Source organism: Excalfactoria chinensis, chromosome 2 (genome assembly GCF_039878825.1).
Source record: "Excalfactoria chinensis isolate bCotChi1 chromosome 2, bCotChi1.hap2, whole genome shotgun sequence".
In the NCBI taxonomy this organism is placed as follows: Eukaryota; Metazoa; Chordata; class Aves; order Galliformes; family Phasianidae; genus Excalfactoria; species Excalfactoria chinensis.
The window spans coordinates 51,505,521-51,527,346 of NC_092826.1; the positions used below are offsets into that span (position 1 = coordinate 51,505,521).

The 21,826-nt window shown below is 35.0% G+C and overlaps 1 protein-coding gene across 2 annotated transcripts in view; it reads left to right on the forward strand.

Annotated features, from left to right (window-relative positions):
• Positions 1–15,902, forward strand: part of CDH7 (cadherin 7) — a 90,073-nt gene extending 74,171 nt beyond the window's left edge. Inside the window, exons 11-12 of one of the 2 annotated variants that reach the window (XM_072328487.1) lie at positions 2,071–2,322; positions 12,644–15,902. In XM_072328487.1, coding sequence (XP_072184588.1) covers positions 2,071–2,322; positions 12,644–13,137 — 746 coding nt within the window. In that variant the 3' untranslated portion in view covers positions 13,138–15,902. Of the gene's footprint in view, positions 1–1,357; positions 1,402–2,070; positions 2,323–12,643 lie in introns of those variants that run through there. The other variant, XM_072328488.1, reaches the window with a different exon arrangement.
• The last annotated feature ends 5,924 nt before the right edge of the window (positions 15,903–21,826 follow it).

Sequence of the window (21,826 nt, forward strand, 5' to 3'; positions counted from 1 at the left end):
AAGGTTCAGCCTCGTTAGCATCTACAACAGAAAAGACTCCCATTGACATCACATTTCTATTAGTTAAAATATCTGAGAACATGCTTCTAATTAGTGCTCTTTTTGCACTAGCTGGTTATGAGTCAGTTTAGCTATGAGCTGAGGCAAGGAGAACTACACAGGTCACTGTCACTCTGAATGTAACTCCTTCTATTTATTTCCATGGAAAATACAACCAACACAAAGAGCACAATAAAATTATTTGGTAGAACATATTTTCAGATACCAAAACCTATTTCTCAGCACAGTCACCACCAACAGCCATGAATTTTTGCCAGTGATGAACAAAAGCCTGTGTGCGTTGCCTGTAAAAACTGGCACCAGTAGAGGTGAATGTCTGTTGCTGTAGCCACTGTTGAATCACACCACTCACTCCTTCAGCTATTCTCACATCCTGTGTTTGGCTTCCATAAATGTTCAGCAAGCACTGATTAATATGAGTGGGTGCCATTTTTTTTCCACATGAAGACATTCAATTCTACACCTTTTATTCATACACACTTTCATTTCAAACAGCATTTTGTCAGACGGCCCCTCTGCTGCAGTGTGTTGCATGGCAATAAAATGTAACAAAATATTCGTGGGAAGGTTCAGCCTTTCCTGCCATATCACCAACATTCCCCTCAGAGGTTGTGAGCCAACAAAATAAAATTGAAGGCATTACTTTTGGACCAGAACTAAAGAGTAAAACTACCTTACTTTTGCATTGCTATTTCATGTACCAGTACTAACCAAGGTTGCAAAGTTGCAAAGTTATTTTTATTAATAAGACAAAAGAGACATATGGTGGACTAAAGTGTAATGTTTTACAGACTTTGAGGATTTTTTACTTTGTACATGTGACCTAAAATAGATCTCTCACACAGCTATTTATTGCCTTTTCTTGCATGTAGTTACCGACATATGTAATGTTCTTCATTCAAGAAGCTTACAGTTTGAAATGAAGAACTGTAAATAATGATCAAAATAATATATTTCTTAGAAATCTGATACTGTTGCAAGTACTGTAAAGTACTCAATAAAAAGTTTCTTTTTCAAAAAACTTGTAGTATGCTAAGGTCAATAATAGATCCTTCTAATGCTAGTAAAATCAGTGGAGTTAAGACAGTGCAGCAGTTGCCTCTCTGGCATTATTTAGTTTTATACATATCGCATACGGTTCTATATGAAGAAATGTTTGTATGGTTTTTCAGAAAGGTCATAATAGATGACACAATAAGTTACCTCTACCAGACTATCAGTGTCTATCTATAGAAAGATAGATAGCTAGATGATAGATAGACAGACCGACCGACCAACCTTTTCTATACATTTCTAGGAGATGTATCTCCCTACCTCTCAGGAGCGGTCAACCAGTATTGAACACAGTGAGTTTTGCAAATATTTTCTGGAACACATGGACTTTTTAGTCACCCAGCTTAGAGCAGCACTGCAGCACACATTTCAGATTGATTATATTAATCAGCTTGTTGAATCTTGGCTGAGATGGAAAACAAGTGCATGTCTTTATTATATGTGACATTACTTGTATTTGTTTGCCAATTGGGTAATTTCTTTTTTACTTTAAAAAAAAAAAATCAGTCACTGGTCTTCAGAGCCTTCTCACCTATGAATGTGCTCATTACTTCTATACTATCTATACTACAAGTAGTTGTTACAGAACTTTGAAAATAAGACATGAAATATATGCAAATACTTAATCTAATTATTGAGTATGACTTTTTTCTTCCCCTCTACAATAATCACATCTTCAACTATACATCAAGACTGTGGCAGTGTGAGCAAAGTAAAACCAAATAGACTTCTGCAATTTGGAAACAATCTGTCCCAAAAATATAAATATTTCTGTTTAGTTGAACTTAAATTTTCATCTGATCCTGCCTCTGTAGATAAAGGAATGTATCACCAGGAAATGTAAGTTCATTGAAATAATACGAATGTGCCTCTAAATTCTTTTGAGTAAAAGCCTGTATTATTTATGTTCTAGTAAGACCAAGTATTTTACTTTTATCCTTTTATTCCTTCACCTAGATAACACTGCAACTGTATTAACCAGAAGAAATGGTTTTCGAAGACAGGAACAATCTGTTTTCTACTTGCCAATATTCATTGTCGACAGTGGATCACCTTCACTTAGTAGCACTAATACCCTCACCATAAGAGTCTGTGATTGCGATGCAGATGGTATTGCTCAGACATGCAATGCAGAGGCATACATCTTGCCTGCAGGACTTAGCACTGGAGCCCTGATAGCAATATTGGCTTGTGTTTTAACACTGCTAGGTAAGTCTTCCATCATTATTAGTTTTCATTTAAGTAACAAAATATATATATATATACAGATCTTCCCCCCCTCCCCCTTTGTTGTTTTTTTTTTTTAATCACTACATTTTTTTAAGTAGAATATCTAACATTGCAAGCAGAACAGTATTTTGCATTATGAACTACACAAAATCCTCAGTCTGGGATTTACAAGTTCAAATATTTTGTTTCTTTTACAAGCTGCCTCCAGAGGCATATATGAAATAACATTAGATGGAAAAGATCATTTGCAACAAATGTATTATTTAAGAAGTAGACAATACAGTTTCTGGAAGTATTTCTCCAGTTTAGTGTAATAGCTGGTCATTTTCAGATCAGTGAGATCTTTTCAGAGATATAACTCTTAAAACATTATTTATTTATTTATTTAATTGTAGTGAACAAAAGACAGGAAATACAATTGATATAATTTAGTGATAAAACTTATTGTATTTAATTGAAAATCTACAGAATGATCTTTTGTTAAGCTTGCAACTAAAGGCATGGTTGAATTTTATGTTATGGAGTGAAACTACAGCTGTATAAAAGATTGAGAGCAATCAGTATGCAAACAGTAAAGAATTGTCAAGAGCCTAGTTTAGTTAGCATTTCTCATTTTGTGCCAAATCCTTAAACAATGTGCCTGCATGATACCATTACAAGCCTAAATCAAGGAATAAAGATGAAGAACCACCCTTGTATCTGTGGGATGCAGATGAGAAGAGGTGTAATTTCACTTGGTGTCAGAAAGATATGATATTAAAAGGGTCCCAGCTGTTCCAGTTCAGCACACAGGAATTCTCTTGAGTGTTGCTATCATTGGAGAGATTTCGCTATTTGCTGGATTCACACCATCAGCCCAAGATGAAGGAGAAGGCTAAAGTCTTTCCAAATTCAGGCAGTCTCAGTGGTGAATTATCTGTTACTGTTATCCAAGTAACTTGTATCAGATCAAGAGATTTTTGTTGGTGCTTTTGTTTGTGGCAGCATTTTAACCACATAGAGGAGAATTCTCATTGACTTTGTGGGTTTTTTTCATCATAAACATTAGAAGAAAATATTCCTTCTCCTAAAAATAAATGTTCCTTCTGCTACTTTGTGACAAAAAAAAAAAAAAAAAAAAAAAAAAAGGCCAATGACAAAAGATTGTTCAATCTTACTTTAACATGTGGTCAGGCCTAAACTTAAGAAGACATGGAATTGTTAACAATTTTAATAAACATTTTTAAATACATTTTTTTCTTTCAGTATTTCTAGGTCATCTGTATTTCCAAATGAACTTTATTTGTACATACAAATTAATGGTACAGTTCTAAGTGATGCATGATGCTAGGTTCTTTTGTCAAATGACATTGACATTAGTAGAACATTATCCATTAAAAGCACAAGTCAAATGTATTTAAGAATTCTGTAACAACAGGAATTCATTTGATCCCAAACTGAAATAGATACATACGTATAAAAATAATTATATAAATTATATATATATATATAAATAATTTCTGAAAAATGCATACGAAACTATCACAGCTAAAAGTTGGGCTGTCCTGGGCATGTGCTTTTCAGTCTTATGTATTAAAGAAGAGCTTTCAGTGAAGATACAGCACCTTATCAGGTAATAATAACTCGCTTATTCTACTTAGTATACCAGGCCTTAAACACAACCAGTAAAGTAACCAGAACTTTCATTCCAATCACCTCTAGATTAAAGATCTGATGGTAAACTGTATGGACACAGATTTTCAGTAGTGAGCTGTGCACTCAAGAGGAATCTGGCAGATGACTGCCTTGCCATTGATTTTAGTTGTCAAGGAATTGGACTTTCTAATATGAATGTGTCAGCACTATTTATGCAAGTAAATATTTCAATGTGCTCTCATTGTTTCCCTTCTAAACTATTCTTTTGGGGTACAATTCAAAGTTGCAGGCACAGTTCATGCCGTATTTGTATGTTAACCTTGGCTTTGAGTCCTGCATTTTGATGTTAGATACTGAAGATGTTTTGTTCCCAGCCAAGTTTCAATCTTCACAGGTAAGAGATGCCTAAGGATCATGTATCCCCAGTGAAACGCCAAGCAATTCTTGCTTGTCTGATTCCAGAGTTTTTCTTCCTCTCATTTTTTACCAGAGGGCAGTTTCTGGATGAATTTTGTGGGTGTACTGCTAGGAACTTCCTTTATAGTCCCATTTCCCTTTCACATACTTTCCTGAGAAAAAATAATAATAACAGTAATAATCCGGAAGATTAACTAGTACTGCATAAAAAATAGACTTCACCTGTTCATAAGGATGGATGAGATTTGCACAAATGTAAAAATGTCATGAGAACATGTATTCTGGTGATAATATCTTGAATTCTCAACAAGCTTTTATCTGCTTAATGTTAGTATGATGTGCTTGAATATTTGTTTTTGCCCCTAAGAACCATGTGTCTAATGAATAATCATTTGTCTTTGTGAAGACTCAGATTGTCTCAATGAGATTTCTCAGTGTAATTATTTTAACTTAAATAACTGATAAGTTTTAGATAAGAACAAAGTTTTCGCTAATGCTAAGAAGAAAAATTATTACTACATCATATGAATTCATTACGATCACATATAACACAGTAAGATCTATTTGGTTCAAAGTAAAACAATTTTAAAAGTTATAGACTTTTTACTGAAATATATTTCACTCCATAGATTGACTGATAGAGATTAAATCCTAAATTTTCTTTCACAAGAAAATTCCAGTACTTTGTTAATTAATCAAAAACCTTCATTTCATAATTATACACTTTGCAGTGAGGTTGTGCTTTAAAGAAAAAAACATTATAAAGAAGAGCTTGCAATTTATTCTATAAAAAAACATATGGAAAGCTCGTTTATATTCTTTTTAGAATATTTTTATATATTTCTCTTTTCCTAGAGAAATAAGGAAGATTTAATTTACTTCTTAAAATTACACGATAATTCAATTCATGGTAGTTTATTTTTCAGTTATCATCTGTGAGACACAACAATTTCTTATGTTAAAAGTTCTTTTTGTATAAAATATATGCATAAAATCATACATACACACACGAATAATGTAGATAACCCAATTATATTCAAGAAGTTAAAGATTTTCTTTGTATTTAAGCAACAGGGAGCTAGATTGACATAATTCACTTTCTTGATTTTAACCTTCCATACTTCTGAGTATAACCTCTTCCTTTAATTTCCTGACTTTCCTTAGAAGTGGTAAAGGAAATCTTTTTTTGTTGTTGTTGTTGTTGCTGTTGTTGTTTTTTTTTTTTTTTTGTTTGGGGGGGGGGAGGGGGATTAGATTTTATAATTTAATAGTATATAGATTTAATTTGAAAATATATAGTTAAATTATTATTATTTTCACTTGAGAAACAGATAAGTTATTCTCCCAGCACTTGGAAGAACCTAATTAAATCAACACATCTTATAGTGTAATTCTTAAGCAGGAAGAAACAGTCGAGGTCATAAGGATCTTATTCTTTAAATAAATAAAATGGGTAAAGGATGGAACAGCTTAATATGTATGGCTCTTTTTCCTCCAGTTGGAGAACCGATAAATCAGTAACTGTTTCAATCTGGAGGTAATTCAAATTGAGTCATGTAAAAGATGGCTGAATATGCAATGCAGAGCTTGTTTTCTCAAAATTATATACCTTACTAAGGTCAACAAGTCTGGGCAATCAGAAGTTACAGTTGTTTTGAGAATAGCAATCCAAAATGATTAAGCAACTGTTATACACAAAGCTTGTTAACTGGGAATTAAACACAGATTTCTTAAGCCATGGTTTCTGGTTTCCTAGACCTCATCTGATTGTACTAGTAACTGCAATATACAACTAAACTAAGTAGGTTATTAGTGTGGTACTTAGATGGGTAAAAGATTTCAGTCTTCGGCTTTATAACTCACGACACAGCTAAGACATAAAAAAATGTGCATGTTCACTTGCAGCTGTGGTGACTTATTGTTATAGTAAATGCCAGCCTTAGGTGTGTAGTGTTTACAGGGCCTGGTAATGCTTGTGATTTAAGTCTATCACTTTCTGTACATCTCTGCATGTAGGCTTCTTCAGGTTGTCTTAAAGCTATTAAAGCTTCTTTATAATTATGCTGCAGTTTCCTTAAGTACAAAAGGAAGCTGGGAGGATTGGCTGACACGCCTGAAGGCTGTGCGGCCATTCAGAGAGACCTGGACAGGCTGGAGAGCTGGGCACTAAGAAACCGGATGAGGTTTAACATAAGCAAGTGTAGAGTCTTGCATCTCGGTAGAAATAATTGCATACACCAGTACAGGTTGGGGGAAGACCTGCTGGAAAGGAGCTCTGCTGAGAGGGACCTGGGCGTTCTGGTGGACGACAGGTTGGCCATGAGCCAGCAGTGTGCCCTTGTAGCCAAAAAGGCCAATGGCATTCTGGGGTGCATTAAAAAGAGCGTAGCCAGCAGGTCAAGGGAGGTGATCCTCCCCCTCTACTCTGCCCTGGTGAGGCCTCATCTGGAATACTGTGTCCAGTTCTGGGCTCCCCAGTACAAAAAAGACAGGGATCTCTTGGAAAGAGTCCAGCGGAGGGCCACAAAGATGGTGAAGGGCCTGGACCATCTCCCCTACGAGGAGAGACTTAGGGAACTGGGTCTGTTTAGCCTTGAGAAAAGAAGGCTGAGAGGGGACTTGATCCAGGTTTATAAATACCTGGGGTGTGGGAGCTATAGTGGCGAGGCTGGTCTCTTTTCAGTAGTGCGTGGGGACAGGACTAGGGGCAACGGGCTGAAACTCCAGCATAGGAAGTTCCGCACGAATGTGCGCAAGAACTTCTTTACGGTGAGGGTGACGGAGCACTGGAACAGGCTGCCCAGGGAGGTGGTGGAGTCTCCTTCTCTGGAGATATTCAAGACACGCCTGGACGCCTACCTGTGCGACGTGGTGTAGGCAGCCTGCTTTGGCAGGGGGGTTGGACTCGATGATCTCTAGAGGTCCCTTCCAACCCCTATAATTCTGTGATTCTGTGATTCTGTGAAAAGGACAGAAATAGAGAAGTATGCATGGGTAACCCGAGCCTCACTTTTCACTAGACTGCACTAAATTGGAAATTTCAAAATAATTCCATTAAACACACTGCAACGTGTCAAAGCAAAAATATCTTCCTTTGTTCAATATTATTTTAAAAACTGATCTAGCTTAACTGACACTATCAATGCTATGATTATAGTTGTACAAACACACACAAAAAATTACACTCTATCACACAAATGCAAGTGACAAGTTTTCTTGACTGTTTTACCTGTTAAACAAAATCAACATTTTTACCAATTCAGGTAAATCCAAACAAAATGTTAGTTTAGATGCATTTCAATTAGTTGTAGTTATTCAGTATTAATCCTTAGTTACTTCCAATATCAGTTATTAATTTAGTTGTTAAATCACACACAAAATCAGTCCTGGCATCTCTTGCTAGCATTCATTCAATGTATCAGTATAGAGCCAAAGGCAATACATTTGTCCCTAAAACATTTCAACTATGATTGTTTCTTTGTTTTGTTTTGTGTTTTGTTTGTTTGTTTTTGTTATTTTTTTCTTCTCTAAAGTGCCTAGAATAATTTTTTCTAGATGTTCAGCCACTCATAGAATCATAGAATCACCAATGTTGGAAAAGACCCACAGGATCACCCAGTCCAACCATCCACCCATCAACAATAGTTCTCACTAGAGCATGTCCTTCAACACAATTTTCAAATGTTCCTTGAACACCTCCAGGGTCGGTGACTCCACCACCCCCGTGGGCAGCCCATTCCACTGCCTGACCACTCTTTCAAAGAAGTAGTACTTCCTAATGTCCAGCCTGAATCTCCTCTGGCACAGCTTGAAGCCATTCCCTCTAGTCCTATCACCAGTTACATGAGAGAAGAGGCAGATCAACACTTCCAGCCAACTAGGTGTCATCTCCAAACTTACTGAGGGTGCAATCAATGCCCTCATCCAGGTCATCAATAAAGATATTGAAGAGGACAGGCCCCAGCACTGACCCCTGGGAAACACTGCACATGACAGGCCACCAGTTGGATTTAGCTTCATTCACCACCACTCTCTGGGCCTGGACCTCCAGCCAATTCCTTACCCAGCCAAGAATGTACCTGTCCAAGTCACAGGCTGCCACCTTCTGCAGGAGAATACTGTGGGAGATGGTGTCAAAGGCTTTGTTGGTCTAGGTAGACTACATCAACAGCTTTTCCCTCATCCACCAGATGGGTCAGTAGATCACAGAAGGAGATCAGGTTGGTCAAGCAAGACCTGACTTCATGAACCCATGCTGGCTAGGCCTCTTCCCCTTGTTGTCCTGCACATGCTGTGTGACATCTACAATACAATCTGCTCCATAACCTTCCATGGCAACGAGGTCAGGCTAACAAGCCTGTTCCCCAGATCCTCCTTATACCCCTTCTTGTAGATGGGAGTTGCATTGGCAAGACTCCAGTTTTCTGGGACCTCACCGGTCAACAAGCAGCTCTGATGGATGATGGAAAGTGGCTTGGCTATCACCTCCACTCACTAATTATTTTGTCTTACCTCTGCTTTTGCAATAAATATAGGAGAAAAAAATCCATGACTTGGTGAGAATGTGATCAGTTTTAAAATAATTTTCACTTGATTTAGATATCAGTGAAATTTGTTTTGCACTTGTATTCATCTCTGCAGTTGCTAAAATGCAACTAAAAACTTTGTTCATTGAGTGGTTAAACATTGTTCACTGTTGCTGGAAGGGCTAGAAATTAATAATCTCACAAAGCCATCTGAATGCTAAAAGATTTAATCTTTAGAAGTATTCCAAGTTTCTCCTGGCTTCAAGCAAGTGTGTAATGTACAAGGAATACTGCATAAAACATTCATTGCATCTTGATTTTTATTGCTCCTTCAGGCAGACCTGCCTACAGAGCTTCATATTTTTTCACTTATTAACAGTTATTTAACTTTCAAAATGAAGATTGTTAAGAATAACAGTAGTGGAAAAACACTTTTACTCTTGATTAAAGAAAATCATTGTCTGCTTACCTACATGGCAAGAAAAATTGTGGAGTAAATATTAAAAATACTCAAAAAATATATGTTTATTTTTTGACTTATATGTGTATTAACACTGTCAGCAAAGTAATTTGTCTTTCACTTAAAAATATTTGTTATAATAGGAAAAAGCTGTAAGAGTGCAACTGTTGTCTGATAAATTTAGTATGAGAATAATACTGCTGTTATATCTACTACTCAATTTCTATTTTAGAAATATCAGAATATTTTGAAATTTCATAAAAAACACTTTAAAGGTCAAAGTCCTATATTTTCCAACTGCTTATGTAAATGTTGTTGAAACAAAGTGCCCTAAACCAGTGGTGTATTAATTCAATAGACAAGATTCAGGGAGATGCCAAGGGGCTAAAAGTGAAAGAGTGATGCTGATATAGCAATAGGATAGAGTCACAAGTTAGTAGATGGATCATTAGACTTGTGCTTTCAATATATATTTTATATATATATATATTTGTTAGGGGGAAAGAAAAAAAAAAAAAAAAAAAGAAAAAGAAAGAGGAAAAAGAAAAAGGAAGAAAAAGGAAAGAGAAACTTTTTTCCAGAATTATTTTTAGACATACATGACTCCAAAGGGAAATAAAAAAAAAAAAAAAAGTTTTGCAGGCCTGCCTTTAAACAGCTTACTCCTTAGCCTATTTGAAACAATATTACAATGTCTGTGTAAGTATAACATGGATTTCTACACATAACATCTCGGAATAACTTGTTTAATTCTAATCAAGTCATCCTCACGTTAAATTATGACTCATGATAACTGGATTGATATTGCTTTTAAAAATTCCGGCATGGAAAGGCTTTCAAGAGTGTCCTGTGTTATATAAGGGCTGCTCTGAAAGTAAAACCTCCTATTTCATGATGTTGGCCCACAACATCAGAGGTAGATGCTGGCTGTATGGCAGTAGAGGTTGAACCCTCCCACCAATACTCCATTACATTCTGTTGTCATGTGACAGATGACAGCAGAAGGGCAGTCTGACAGAACAGCATCTGACATGGAAGTGCACACAAAGAAAAGGCTTGTCACTGGATACCTCCATGGACATTAATAAATGCTTGCTGAACATTTATGGAGACTAAAAATAATGAGAGCACAGCGAGGTGATGGGTGGTGAAGTTCATCTGTTGTTGTTTCCATGCAAATAAATAAGAGGTATTACTTTTAGAGTGAACTGAACAATTTATAGAGGATGATTTTGAGACTGCCAAGAGAAGTTCATACTTGATTATATCTAAATGAGCTTTTTATTTTCCAGAAGTTTGTGAAGCATTTAGCAGTCATATCAAAGTACTCTTAAGAATAGATGTCAAACCAGAGACATGTGAATACGTATAGAAATATATACCTAAGATTAAAATAAGCAGTAAATCAGAATGGATCAATTGATTGTGGAATTATGTTTAGTGTTCAAGTTACTAATATTTTTTAACAGTGATAGCAGTGCCTTCTCTTTTCTATAAGTATCATCTCAGCAAATGGTATCCTGATGCTACAAGATAATTTAATTGTTTTGTAGGAGGATGATTCATGTCCCACATATGAGTAAAATTTTATTGGCTTCCAAGTTTTGTATGCCATTAGTGATGCTTCTTTATCAAATCTGTACTTGAAAAAGGAAAGTCTTGTCTTTGTTGCTCACAGTATTTTTGTCACCATAGTTTAACATTAACTTTAGACCTAAAGGAGATATTAAAAACTAGAATTTAAAAATTATAACCTTTTCTTATGCTAGATGATCCAGTAAAATTCAGTGCTGACAGTTCTCATTATTAATAATTCATTTACCTTAAGTACAGTGCTTTGGACTTAAAAAGGAAAGAAGAGTCTTACCTAAAGATTCTTTGAATGTCTGTAAGAGAGTCTTACACATGGGTTAACAATTCAGTCTTCCCTGATCTAGTAAAGTGGGTGGTGTTTTATTTTTTTTCCCCCAGAAGAGATTGCCCATATGCTTTAGTTCAGACACTTCCCAAACTGTGGTTGTTAAATTCTATTGAGTTACTTTATAGAATCATAGAATCATAGAATCACTCAGGTTGGAAAAGACCTTGAAGATCATCAAGTCCAACCGCAGCCTAACCAGTAGCCTATCTCTTAAAAAACAACCACAAAACAATACCACAACAACAAACCTCTGCTAAATCATATCCCTGAGTACCACATCCAAGCGGCTCTTAAACACATCCAGGGATGGCGATTCAACCACCTCCTTGGGGAGCCCATTCCAGTACCTAACCACCCTTTCTGTAAAGAAGTTCTTTCTAATATCCAACCTAAACTTGCCCTGGCGCAACTTGAGGCCATTTCCCCTCGTCCTGTCACAAGTCAGTAGTGAGAATAGACCTGCCCCACTCTCACTGTAAGAACCTTTCAGGTACTGGAAGACAGCAATAAGGTCTCCCCTCAGCCTCCTCTTCCTCAGACTAAACAGCCCCAGCTTCCTTAGTCTCTCCTCATAGGGCTGATTCTCCAAGCCCTTAACAAGCCTCGTTGCCCTTCTCTGGACCTGCTCCAGTACCTCCATGTCCTTCTTGTGCTGAGGTGCCCAAAACTGGACACAGCACTCGAGGTGAGGCCCCACCAATGCTGAGCACAGGGGCAGGATGACTTCCTTAGTCCTGCTCACCACACCATTCCTGATACAAGCCAGGATGCCATTGGCCCTCTTGGCCACCCGGGCACACTGCCGGCTCATATCCAGCCGACCGTCCATCAGCACACCAAGGTCCCTTTCCGTCTGGGAGCTTTCCAGCCACACCTCCCCAAGCCTGTAGGATTGCCTGGGGTTGTTATGACCAAAATGCAGGACCCGACACTTGGCCCCGTTGAAACTCATTCCATTAACCTTGGCCCATCGATCAAGAATGTGCTTTTACTGCTTAGGCAATTAGGAGTACAAGAAAAGGTCCCTTTTTTATTTCATGGCTGTAAGATTGTATAGTGAGACTGAATCAGTCCTGAAATTTATGTTTAGCAGATAACATAGGATATAGAATTAGAAATGAAGACATTAATTCAGAATGGCTTTGGAAATAAATTCTTTAACAACTAAAAAGCTCATAGTTTAAAAGCCACTTTAGAACCTGCTAGATTTGAAGTCTAACTGCATAAATTGCCTTCAATTTCCTTTTGTCTTTACCATATAAATTAATGAGTGCTTCCACCCCTATGAAAAATATGAGCAAACTTTAACATTTCTAAAACTTCAATCTTTTTGTATTCCAGTCCTTGTCTTGCTGATTGTCACCATGAGGCGACGGAAAAAAGAGCCCCTCATTTTTGATGAAGAGAGAGATATCAGAGAAAATATTGTTAGATATGATGATGAGGGTGGTGGAGAAGAAGACACCGAGGCTTTTGACATGGCTGCCTTAAGAAACCTCAACATCATCCGAGACACCAAGACCAGGAGGGATGTGACACCTGAGATTCAGTTCTTGAGCAGACCAACTTTTAAAAGCATCCCAGATAATGTCATTTTTAGGGAATTTATCTGGGAGAGACTAAAAGAAGCTGACGTTGACCCTTGTGCACCACCCTACGACTCCCTGCAGACATATGCATTTGAAGGGAATGGCTCAGTGGCAGAGTCACTCAGCTCATTAGATTCAATAAGCTCAAACTCTGATCAGAACTATGATTACCTCAGTGACTGGGGCCCTCGCTTTAAAAGGCTTGCAGATATGTATGGAAGTGGTCCAGACTGCTTGTACTCATAGCCTTGGAATCTTTCTCTGAAAATGCACTGAGGAATACTAAATCAAAATATCTCAACCTTACAGACAGAAGAAAGTTGTAAATACTTCTCCATTTTTAATCTTTTAGGTTCTTTTTTTGCCTTGGTGGAGCATACCTTCATTAGACTTGTCCTAGAGACTGCACTGATCACAAAGTATATGAGCATTTGATATCATTTTTAATAAAATGAAATGCTCAGACACATTCAAATAGATAGCAACCCTTAAATACTTGCAGAGGTAACTCACTTTCAAGAGTATGCTATGCACTGTGACCTCAATGAGGCAATTACACTCTGCAGATGCCTTCACAGTATTTCTATGTCTAGAACACAAAGATTATGTGTTAAAAGCATGAATTTTATTTTAAAATACATATCCCAGTACATTACAACATATAGCACTTGCAAATGAAAACTCTGTAGCAAATTTTCATTACCATGTTGTATACAGCTTCCTAAGCTAAAAGCAGAAGACAGACGTGAAAACAAACATAAATTCTGATAATTTGTTGTTTGTCCCTGTTTTCTTTCAAATTAATTTAATGGAAAATCTCTGTAAATTTCTGGGTAAATTTATGAAAAATAAAATTGCAATTTATTTTACAAAATTCCAAATTTGTCATCAACATGATGGAGTATTTTAGAAGCCACATAAAATGAGAAGTATGGAGGGATATCCTGTTCTTAAGGTTGAAAAGTTTTGTGATGCTCATGTAGGTATAATTAAGGTGTTGCTATCTATTTGTTATTTTTTATTATCTCTTCTGATTTGTACAGGAGAATTTATCCTTTTTTATTATTATTTGACACAAAGCGTTATATTTATTTTGGAGCTCTAATCTCCACTAAATCCAGGTCCATTTTACTGCCTCATGGTATTAGACTTGTCAGAACATGCTGATTTTTTCTCCAGTCTCAGATAAATGTAGGAAATGAAGCATGGAAATGGAGAAATTACAGTACAGAAATGGAGCCCACCATTCATCTCTCAGAAAGGAGAGCAGCTACAAGGACATGCAGTTGTTCTTTTGAGCCATTACATCTGAGACATTTAACAAAATATCTGTACTTTGCATTTTTGGGAAGATGACTACAGAGGTAGCTGAGAGTGTTATTAAAGCAAGATTTAATTTCAAGGTTAAACATCCTATATGCTTCAAAGACTGCTTTTCTCCCTCCCTTTATCTTTTGCTGCTGATGAATCACAGTGAAAGACTTTTAAATTTCTTTATTATGTTAAGCAATGTAATACTATTAACTCCAGAAACCAACTTTATATCTTGCTGCATATATGTATTTTCCCCAGAAGTGTTTTCTCAATGCATATAATTTCTACACTGGTTCAGGAGTGCCAAAATAGAAGGATAACTGCTGTTGGTTAAAATACTGTATCATTTTAAGTAGGATTTCTTAGAATAAGACATTTTTTTTTATGATTCTGACTATTTGTACTTCATCTTCATGATTTATTATTAGATAATAAGGCGTATATACCAGTAAACTAGTGTTTTTAAGTATTCTTTCAGAATGTTTTGTTTTAGGTTATCTGTAGATGAATTCCTAAGTTAGACTCTGCTCCTGAAAAATCACTTATACCTAGCAATGATTTGACTTGCCAGCAATTACTGAGAGGTATTCAGAATTGTTTGTAGGATTTTATCTGTTAATAGAATGTACTCCAAAAAGAATGATGCTTACTCTAAAAGTACTTTTTTCTGAAAGAAAGATTGCTGTACTAAAATTCTGATGTATGGGTTACACAAGGCTGGGAAAAGGGAAATTAAGTTTTTAGGTTTTTTGTATCCTGTCAGTATCAATTAACTAAGTGAAAATGGCCTTCAGCTTCATCAGAGAAAAACAAAATAATTTTAATAATCTGCAACATAGATATTTAATTTTGGGTTACATTTTGGTAGACAATCATTGATTCACACAATTCAGTAGATTTGCTTCTAGTTGTACTAAATATATATATATATATACACATATATATATATATTCACGTATATATATATATGACAGATTTTGTAATGGAACTGAAAGATATTGCCCATGACTTTTAGTCATATGTGTACAATTTTTCAATAAAAAACAATGAACAAAAACAACAAAGGAAAAAAAAGGAGAGTGATCCATGTGTTTGTAGTTCAGTGAGAGTGAGGTATAGTTAAGAAACCGTTAAATCAGCAAGGTACCAAAAAAAAACCAAACAGTTTTTTATTCTTTTTGTTTATGGGAAGATAATTCCTTAATCTGGATTACAAGTCAACAATGATGATTTTTGCACACAGCACTTGGAGGAAATTTAAATCTGGTTTTATTTTTGTGTATGTATGTGCTTTCTGTGGGGGAAAAAAAAAACAACGTTTCTGTCCATTTAACACTGTTCAAACTCTGGTTATATTTGTTTACTGTTGCACAGTTCTAAAATAATCCAGTTTTTGTTTGTTTGTTTGTTTACATAAAGTATGCTATCCTATTAACATATTATTGCAGTAAGAGAGAAAGAGAGAAATTGCAAATATTTGGTGACAGATGTTACTATAATATATACATATGGTATGAAAATACATTCACTACATAATGCTCTCTGTAACTTACCTCATATATGGGTTTTCATGGGCTATATTCTGATTCAAATTCTTCTTTTACTGTTGTGACAGTTTGATTTCATAAATTATATTTTACTGAACAAATACTGGAAAATATAAGAAATATATATCATATCCAAGAAAAAATTAAGAATTATTCGAACTAATTAACTAGAAATGCTGTTTTAAAAGAATTTCCATTTTATTTGTTAGCTGATCATTCTAAAAATTCCAGTATGACCTACAGGCCACAATTCCTACTTAATTTCTCAAACTCTGAATCAACTTCTAACATATCGTGAAATACAATCACCTGTTTCCTTCTTCTTTATGACAACTGAACAGTCTTTTTTTAAACTGAGACATCCAAGGCCCTTTAAAAGTGTATGGTTTTAAGAGAGCTAATACATGTATTACATCATGAAGATTTAAGTCAAGACTCAGCTTTGACCTGGGTAAAATCTCTAAAATTCAAAAGAGCTACATTGTTGTAGGTAGTGGACATTTTGATCTACATGTATATTTTTTTATTTAAAATAATCTAGTAAATGTGGTATATTTACTGTATTAAGTTATATTCCCATTCATCTACAACACATGTTTTACTAAGCCTAATAATTCCTCTGACTGGCCTGATACAATCAATGCAGAACTTCAGAAATTTCAAGATAATTATATGAAAATTCATATACTCCAAAGAATTCAAAAATAATGTATTATTGATTCTTATTTGCGTGTTGTTCTTTTCATTGTTTCAAAAGGTAGGTGTGACTGTGATTCATAGGAATTTCTCTTAAAATTGAACATGTCCTCATTATTTTTTTATCCTATTAGCTCTACATGCATCAGCATATATCAGTAACAAAACATATCCGATTCTTTTTTTTTTTTTTTTCCTTTCTTCTTCTCCCTTCCCTTTCCTCCCCTCTTCCCCCCCGTCCCATTCTCTGCCCTCCTGTCCTCTTCCTTCCCCACCCTCTCCCACCCCCTCCCCTTTCTTTCCCTCTTTCACCTGTGAAATTTTATGTTGGTGTTTGTTGGTGTTTTTTGTTGTTGCTGTTTGGGGCTTTTTTTTTTTTTTTTTTTTTTTTTCTGATAATGCTGTTACTCTTGATGAAAGGCCTATGTTTGGATAAGTTAACACTTATTTTTTAATAATTTTTTCTTCTTCCCATCAAAATAACAGCCAAGTATATCCTGACTTTTCTGCAGTCTAAACTAGAACTCACCTTCTCTTCCACTAATGGCAAAGAAGGAAGTCCTGAAATGTATCCTTACACTGATGTCAGGAAACTACAGGGAAACAGTTAAATGCCTCAGCAGCAGACTGCAGTGAAACAAATCAAACACTGCAGTAAATCTGCTATTGGTACCATTCAAATCAGGATACACATGTAATCTAAGAACTTGACACATGCTGTCTTTTGATACCACTACGATCAGTAAAATTTACAGACTTAGGTTAGATTTTAGAATGACTGAGGTTCTTTACTGAGCAGTTTCAGCATTATTAATTATATTATGTTCCTGAGCCATGTGAAAAGGGGTAATATTTACAAATAGTAACACATCATGCATTCAGAATGTGTTCATGTGCACTGACTTTTACTACTATACTTTAACCATTGCCATCCCTCAGTGCTTCCTAGAAGATTGATATCATCTTTTCCTGTCATTGAGACCAGCTACTCATTTATGAACATGACAGCTAGCCAGGTATTACAGACCATTTACATCTGACAAGAATGATCAGTCTGAATTTTAATGTTCTCATAGTTACTTAATCATCAATACATCCTTTATTATTATCACACTCAAAATTACATTAAGTGTTTACTGATGTACCTAGATACTAGGTAAAATCCTGATCATGCTGAAGTACAGGCAAGATGAGTTTCAATAGGCATGAAGATTTATACATTGTTAGGAGAGACTGGTAAATGACCACTGACAGAATCAAAGTGAAAGAGTGCCAAATTGAACAGGATGCTCTTTCTTTATGCAAAATCTCTTACTGTTCTTTCCCTTTCTAGGAGCTGCAGTCCTCTTCTTTTTATGGTAATGCAAATACCTTAGTGGAATATTTTTTTTCATAGTATAAACTATTTTCTACCAGTGTTGTTCACACAACCTTGCTGCAGCAAACAGTACCCTTGCTGACAAAGTTCATTTCTGATATAAGTGCACATGCTAAATATAGCTCTTCCTTCCTATAAATAAGGATATAAAGAATTTCTATGCCACCAAAATCAAATTATGACACTTCTTTTTTAACATTACTTTATGACCATCTGTAGCTTCATTTATGTCCATGACTGTAGATACAACCTAAACAGATCATAATTTCCCTGTTTCGCAGTCAGTTGCTTTTCTGTTTCTTGAGATTTTACTAACACAGAAAGGGAAGGTAGAAAAAAAAAAATAATAAGACAGTAAAATTAAGAGCACCTGGTATTCTTATTGCTTCATACATGACCTAATGATGTGAAAAATAACTTTTTACCAGATGCTACTGGAATATAATTTCCTCTGAGGTAATAATATTTCCATAAAGTGGAAGGATATCTTCCAGTATTCTAGAGTACTAGGCCTAGTCTCATCTTCATTAAAAAAAAAAAAAAAAAAAAAAAAAAAAAAAGGAGAAAGAAGAAAGATTAAAAATTTAAGTGGAAATCTTAATATGTAGCTTGCTCTTCCTCAAAGGTTTTGTTTTGTTTTGTTTTTTTCCATGTTTGTTTGTAATGAACTCCTGAATGGATATCTCATATGACATCTAATCTATTGATGTGGTTACCATTTCTATGTATGAGTGTCTGAATGTATGTTCACAATTTTCTTCCCTTAAATTTCTAGTAGATTTTTACTGTGACATATAGGATACAGCTACAGGAATGAGAAAGTACTGTGTATTTGCTACCAAGGACAATGTAAACATTCAAACAGTGGGGAAAAAAAAAAAAAAAAAAAAAAAAAAAGATGTTCAGTTAAACATTTTGTCCCCCACTTCTCTTCCTTTCTCCTCTTCTGTCCTCTGTCTCCTCAAAGATAATGTATGGCACTTAATCTTTTGCTAATATATCATTTTGCTGTTTTGGGTACACATTCATTATCTTTTGTAGTAGTTACATGTAGAAGGTAAAAGGAGAACAATCTAGCATCAAAGTCAAAGCTCAAGAATTAGAAAAAGATATAGAATTACTGCTATATGACCTTGAAAAACTTGCTTCAAGGTAGAAAACTATGATTTATCTTTCACTGTAACTTATTATATGATAGCAAAATAAAATAATATGAAAAATTGATACCTAGAAACAGCTCATCATGAGAAATAGATTAATATATTATGTATGAAATCAATATTTCTTTTTTACTGTGGCTTAACACAGGTCAATATACTTTATTAGTACTCCAACATTAACATAGAACATGTTGGCATATACACAAAGAATTTTCATGAAACAATTTCCGTACAAATACAAATAACTGCAATAAAAATCTAGGACTATTTCAACATTTGAAAGGCACAGTGTCTTGGAAATAAAAAGATATAACAAATATGTATATATATATTTGTTTGTGTTTATGGGTAGATATATATGCAGAGAAGACTGGAAGGGAAACTTTTTGTGTTTAACATCTATAATGAATGTGTATGTAAATATAACTGCGAATAACTGAAAGCAAGACAGAAACAGGGGAGGCATCATCCTTCAGTGACACAGACTTTAGTCAAGTTCATTTAGCCATTTATCACCATCTGTTACAAAACACTTCATCCTGATATGGTCTTTATGTTTAAAAAAAACCCACAAATTCAAAAACTGAACATTTCTTGTATTCTGGTTAACTTGCACTCATGAAGAGATAGACACAGGGATGGTTCAGATTGGATATCACGAAAAAAAAATCTCAGAAAGAGTAATGAAGCATTAGAACAGGCTGCCCAGGGAGACTGCAGAGACAGCATCTTGGAGGTGTTTAAGAAAAGCGTAGATGTGGTACTGAGATTTATTGGGCATGGTGAAGATGAGTTGCTGGTTGGACCTGATAATATTGACGGTCTTCACCAACCTTAATAATTCCATGAGTCTATGATTCCATGTTCCTGCATACCAAAGCTGTGGTTGACTGTCAGTCTGTTTTCACCTACAGTACAGTCAACATAAGCCTGATGATGTGTGGAAACCAAGCAAAATGACAAGGTCTTTCTGTCTCATTCTACATCCTTTCCTTCATGCATCTATTATTTACCTCTTTCTCAAGTTAATTCCAAGATGAATGATTTATCTAATTGAATTATTTTTGTATCGTACTTCATATACTCAGTTCCAGAATCTTGTCAGACCTTCAAAACATAAACATATGCTACTATTAAATTTGCAACTACTACTACTAATGCCAGGAAAATGAGACATTAGTGGACATTAGTCAGAAAAATAAGTTATCTGCCCAGCTTCATCACTGCTTTGCTCTGGTTGTTTGATTCATCCATCTTCAGCATCTGTTATAGAGCTCTGAAGAGGAAATGAGTGTTTCCTGTATTTTTTGAGAATAAAAATAGCTCGGTAATATTTACATAATAAATGTGGGGTTGTTGTAATTATTATTATTATTATTTATTTTTTCCAGTGGTCAGGAGTAAACAGCTCCGAAGACAGAGACTATGTAATTTTGGTGTTATATAATATGATGACAAGGGAGAATCAGGAGTCATCAAGCATTCCTGAAACTGATTAGGCATTAGAAAAACATGCATACAAAGCAATGACCATGCTAGTGATAAATAATATTACATTCAAAGAAGCCATCTTTGTAAGCTATCAAAAAAGGTTTGGAAAATTTATATTTTTATCTTTAAATTTATTTCAACAATGGAATCCTCCTAAAATGAAATGTATTTTGTTAAGTCTAACATTTAACTAATCAGAGATTAGTAAATTTAAAATTTATTGACTTTGAAGCTCCATCAGAGTAGGAAGAGTTCAATTACACTATTTGCCATTTAATCATAAAAAACTATAGTTTTGTAAATTTTAAAATACGTACTTCCAAAACCTACAGTCTTGGCAATAACTTTGTACTAGAATGACAGTGAATCAACCCAGAGAACAGGATGTCTCTAAGCAAATAAGGCTACAGTTAGCTCTTCAAAGGTATTCAGGTGCATGATCCAGAGCAGGGTAACTAATCACATCTAAGGACTAGAAGCAGAGCTGTTCCTTCATATTCTAGACATCTGAGCACATCACTTTTTAGGCAACCAAATATGGCAAGACTCTCTATATTAGGAAATCTAGTTAACAGAAGTAAATGGCCATACATAACTAACTTTTTACTTATTTTGTTATTATAAGGAAAGTGATCATACTAATCTTTTATCTACAAATGTCCAAAATATTACATGAAACTTAAACTGTACATTTCTCATTAAAATTACATTATTTATAAAGCCTCCTTAAACTTTCCTGGGAACCTTTGGTAGTTCACAATAAACTATCTTATAATTTCTAATTATTTTAAAATTGTTATGCCTCTAAGTGCTACATCACAAATGATATAGTAGGTTCTTTTGTTGTTGTTGTTTTGTTTTGTTTTTAACTATTCATGTGTGGTTTTTTTGTTTTGTTTTGTTTTGTTTTTAAAGAATTTTGCATTTTGACTGAATTATTAGCTCAGGCGTATAATCAGACATAGTATAGAGTAGCAAGATATCTTGGCTTAGAATACAGCAGTAATATCTCACGAATAATCTTATTTTTTTTTAATATATAGTTTTCCTATAATATTTTCTATACATTACAAGACAGAGAAAATATTGTTTTTACTCTTCTTATCCAAGGCTCTTGTATAACACAATATTTGCATCCATCAGACAGAAGAACAAGCACATGAAAGCTGGCATGATGCTAGGCTAAAACGATGTGACTTGCCCAGTGACAGGACAATGGGAAATGTAAGCAAACTGGAACACAGGAAGTTCCTTCTGAATATGAGAAAAAATTTATTCTGAGAGTGACAGAGCACTGGCACAGACTGCTCAGATAAGTTGTGGAGTCTTCTTCTCTGGAGATGATCAAA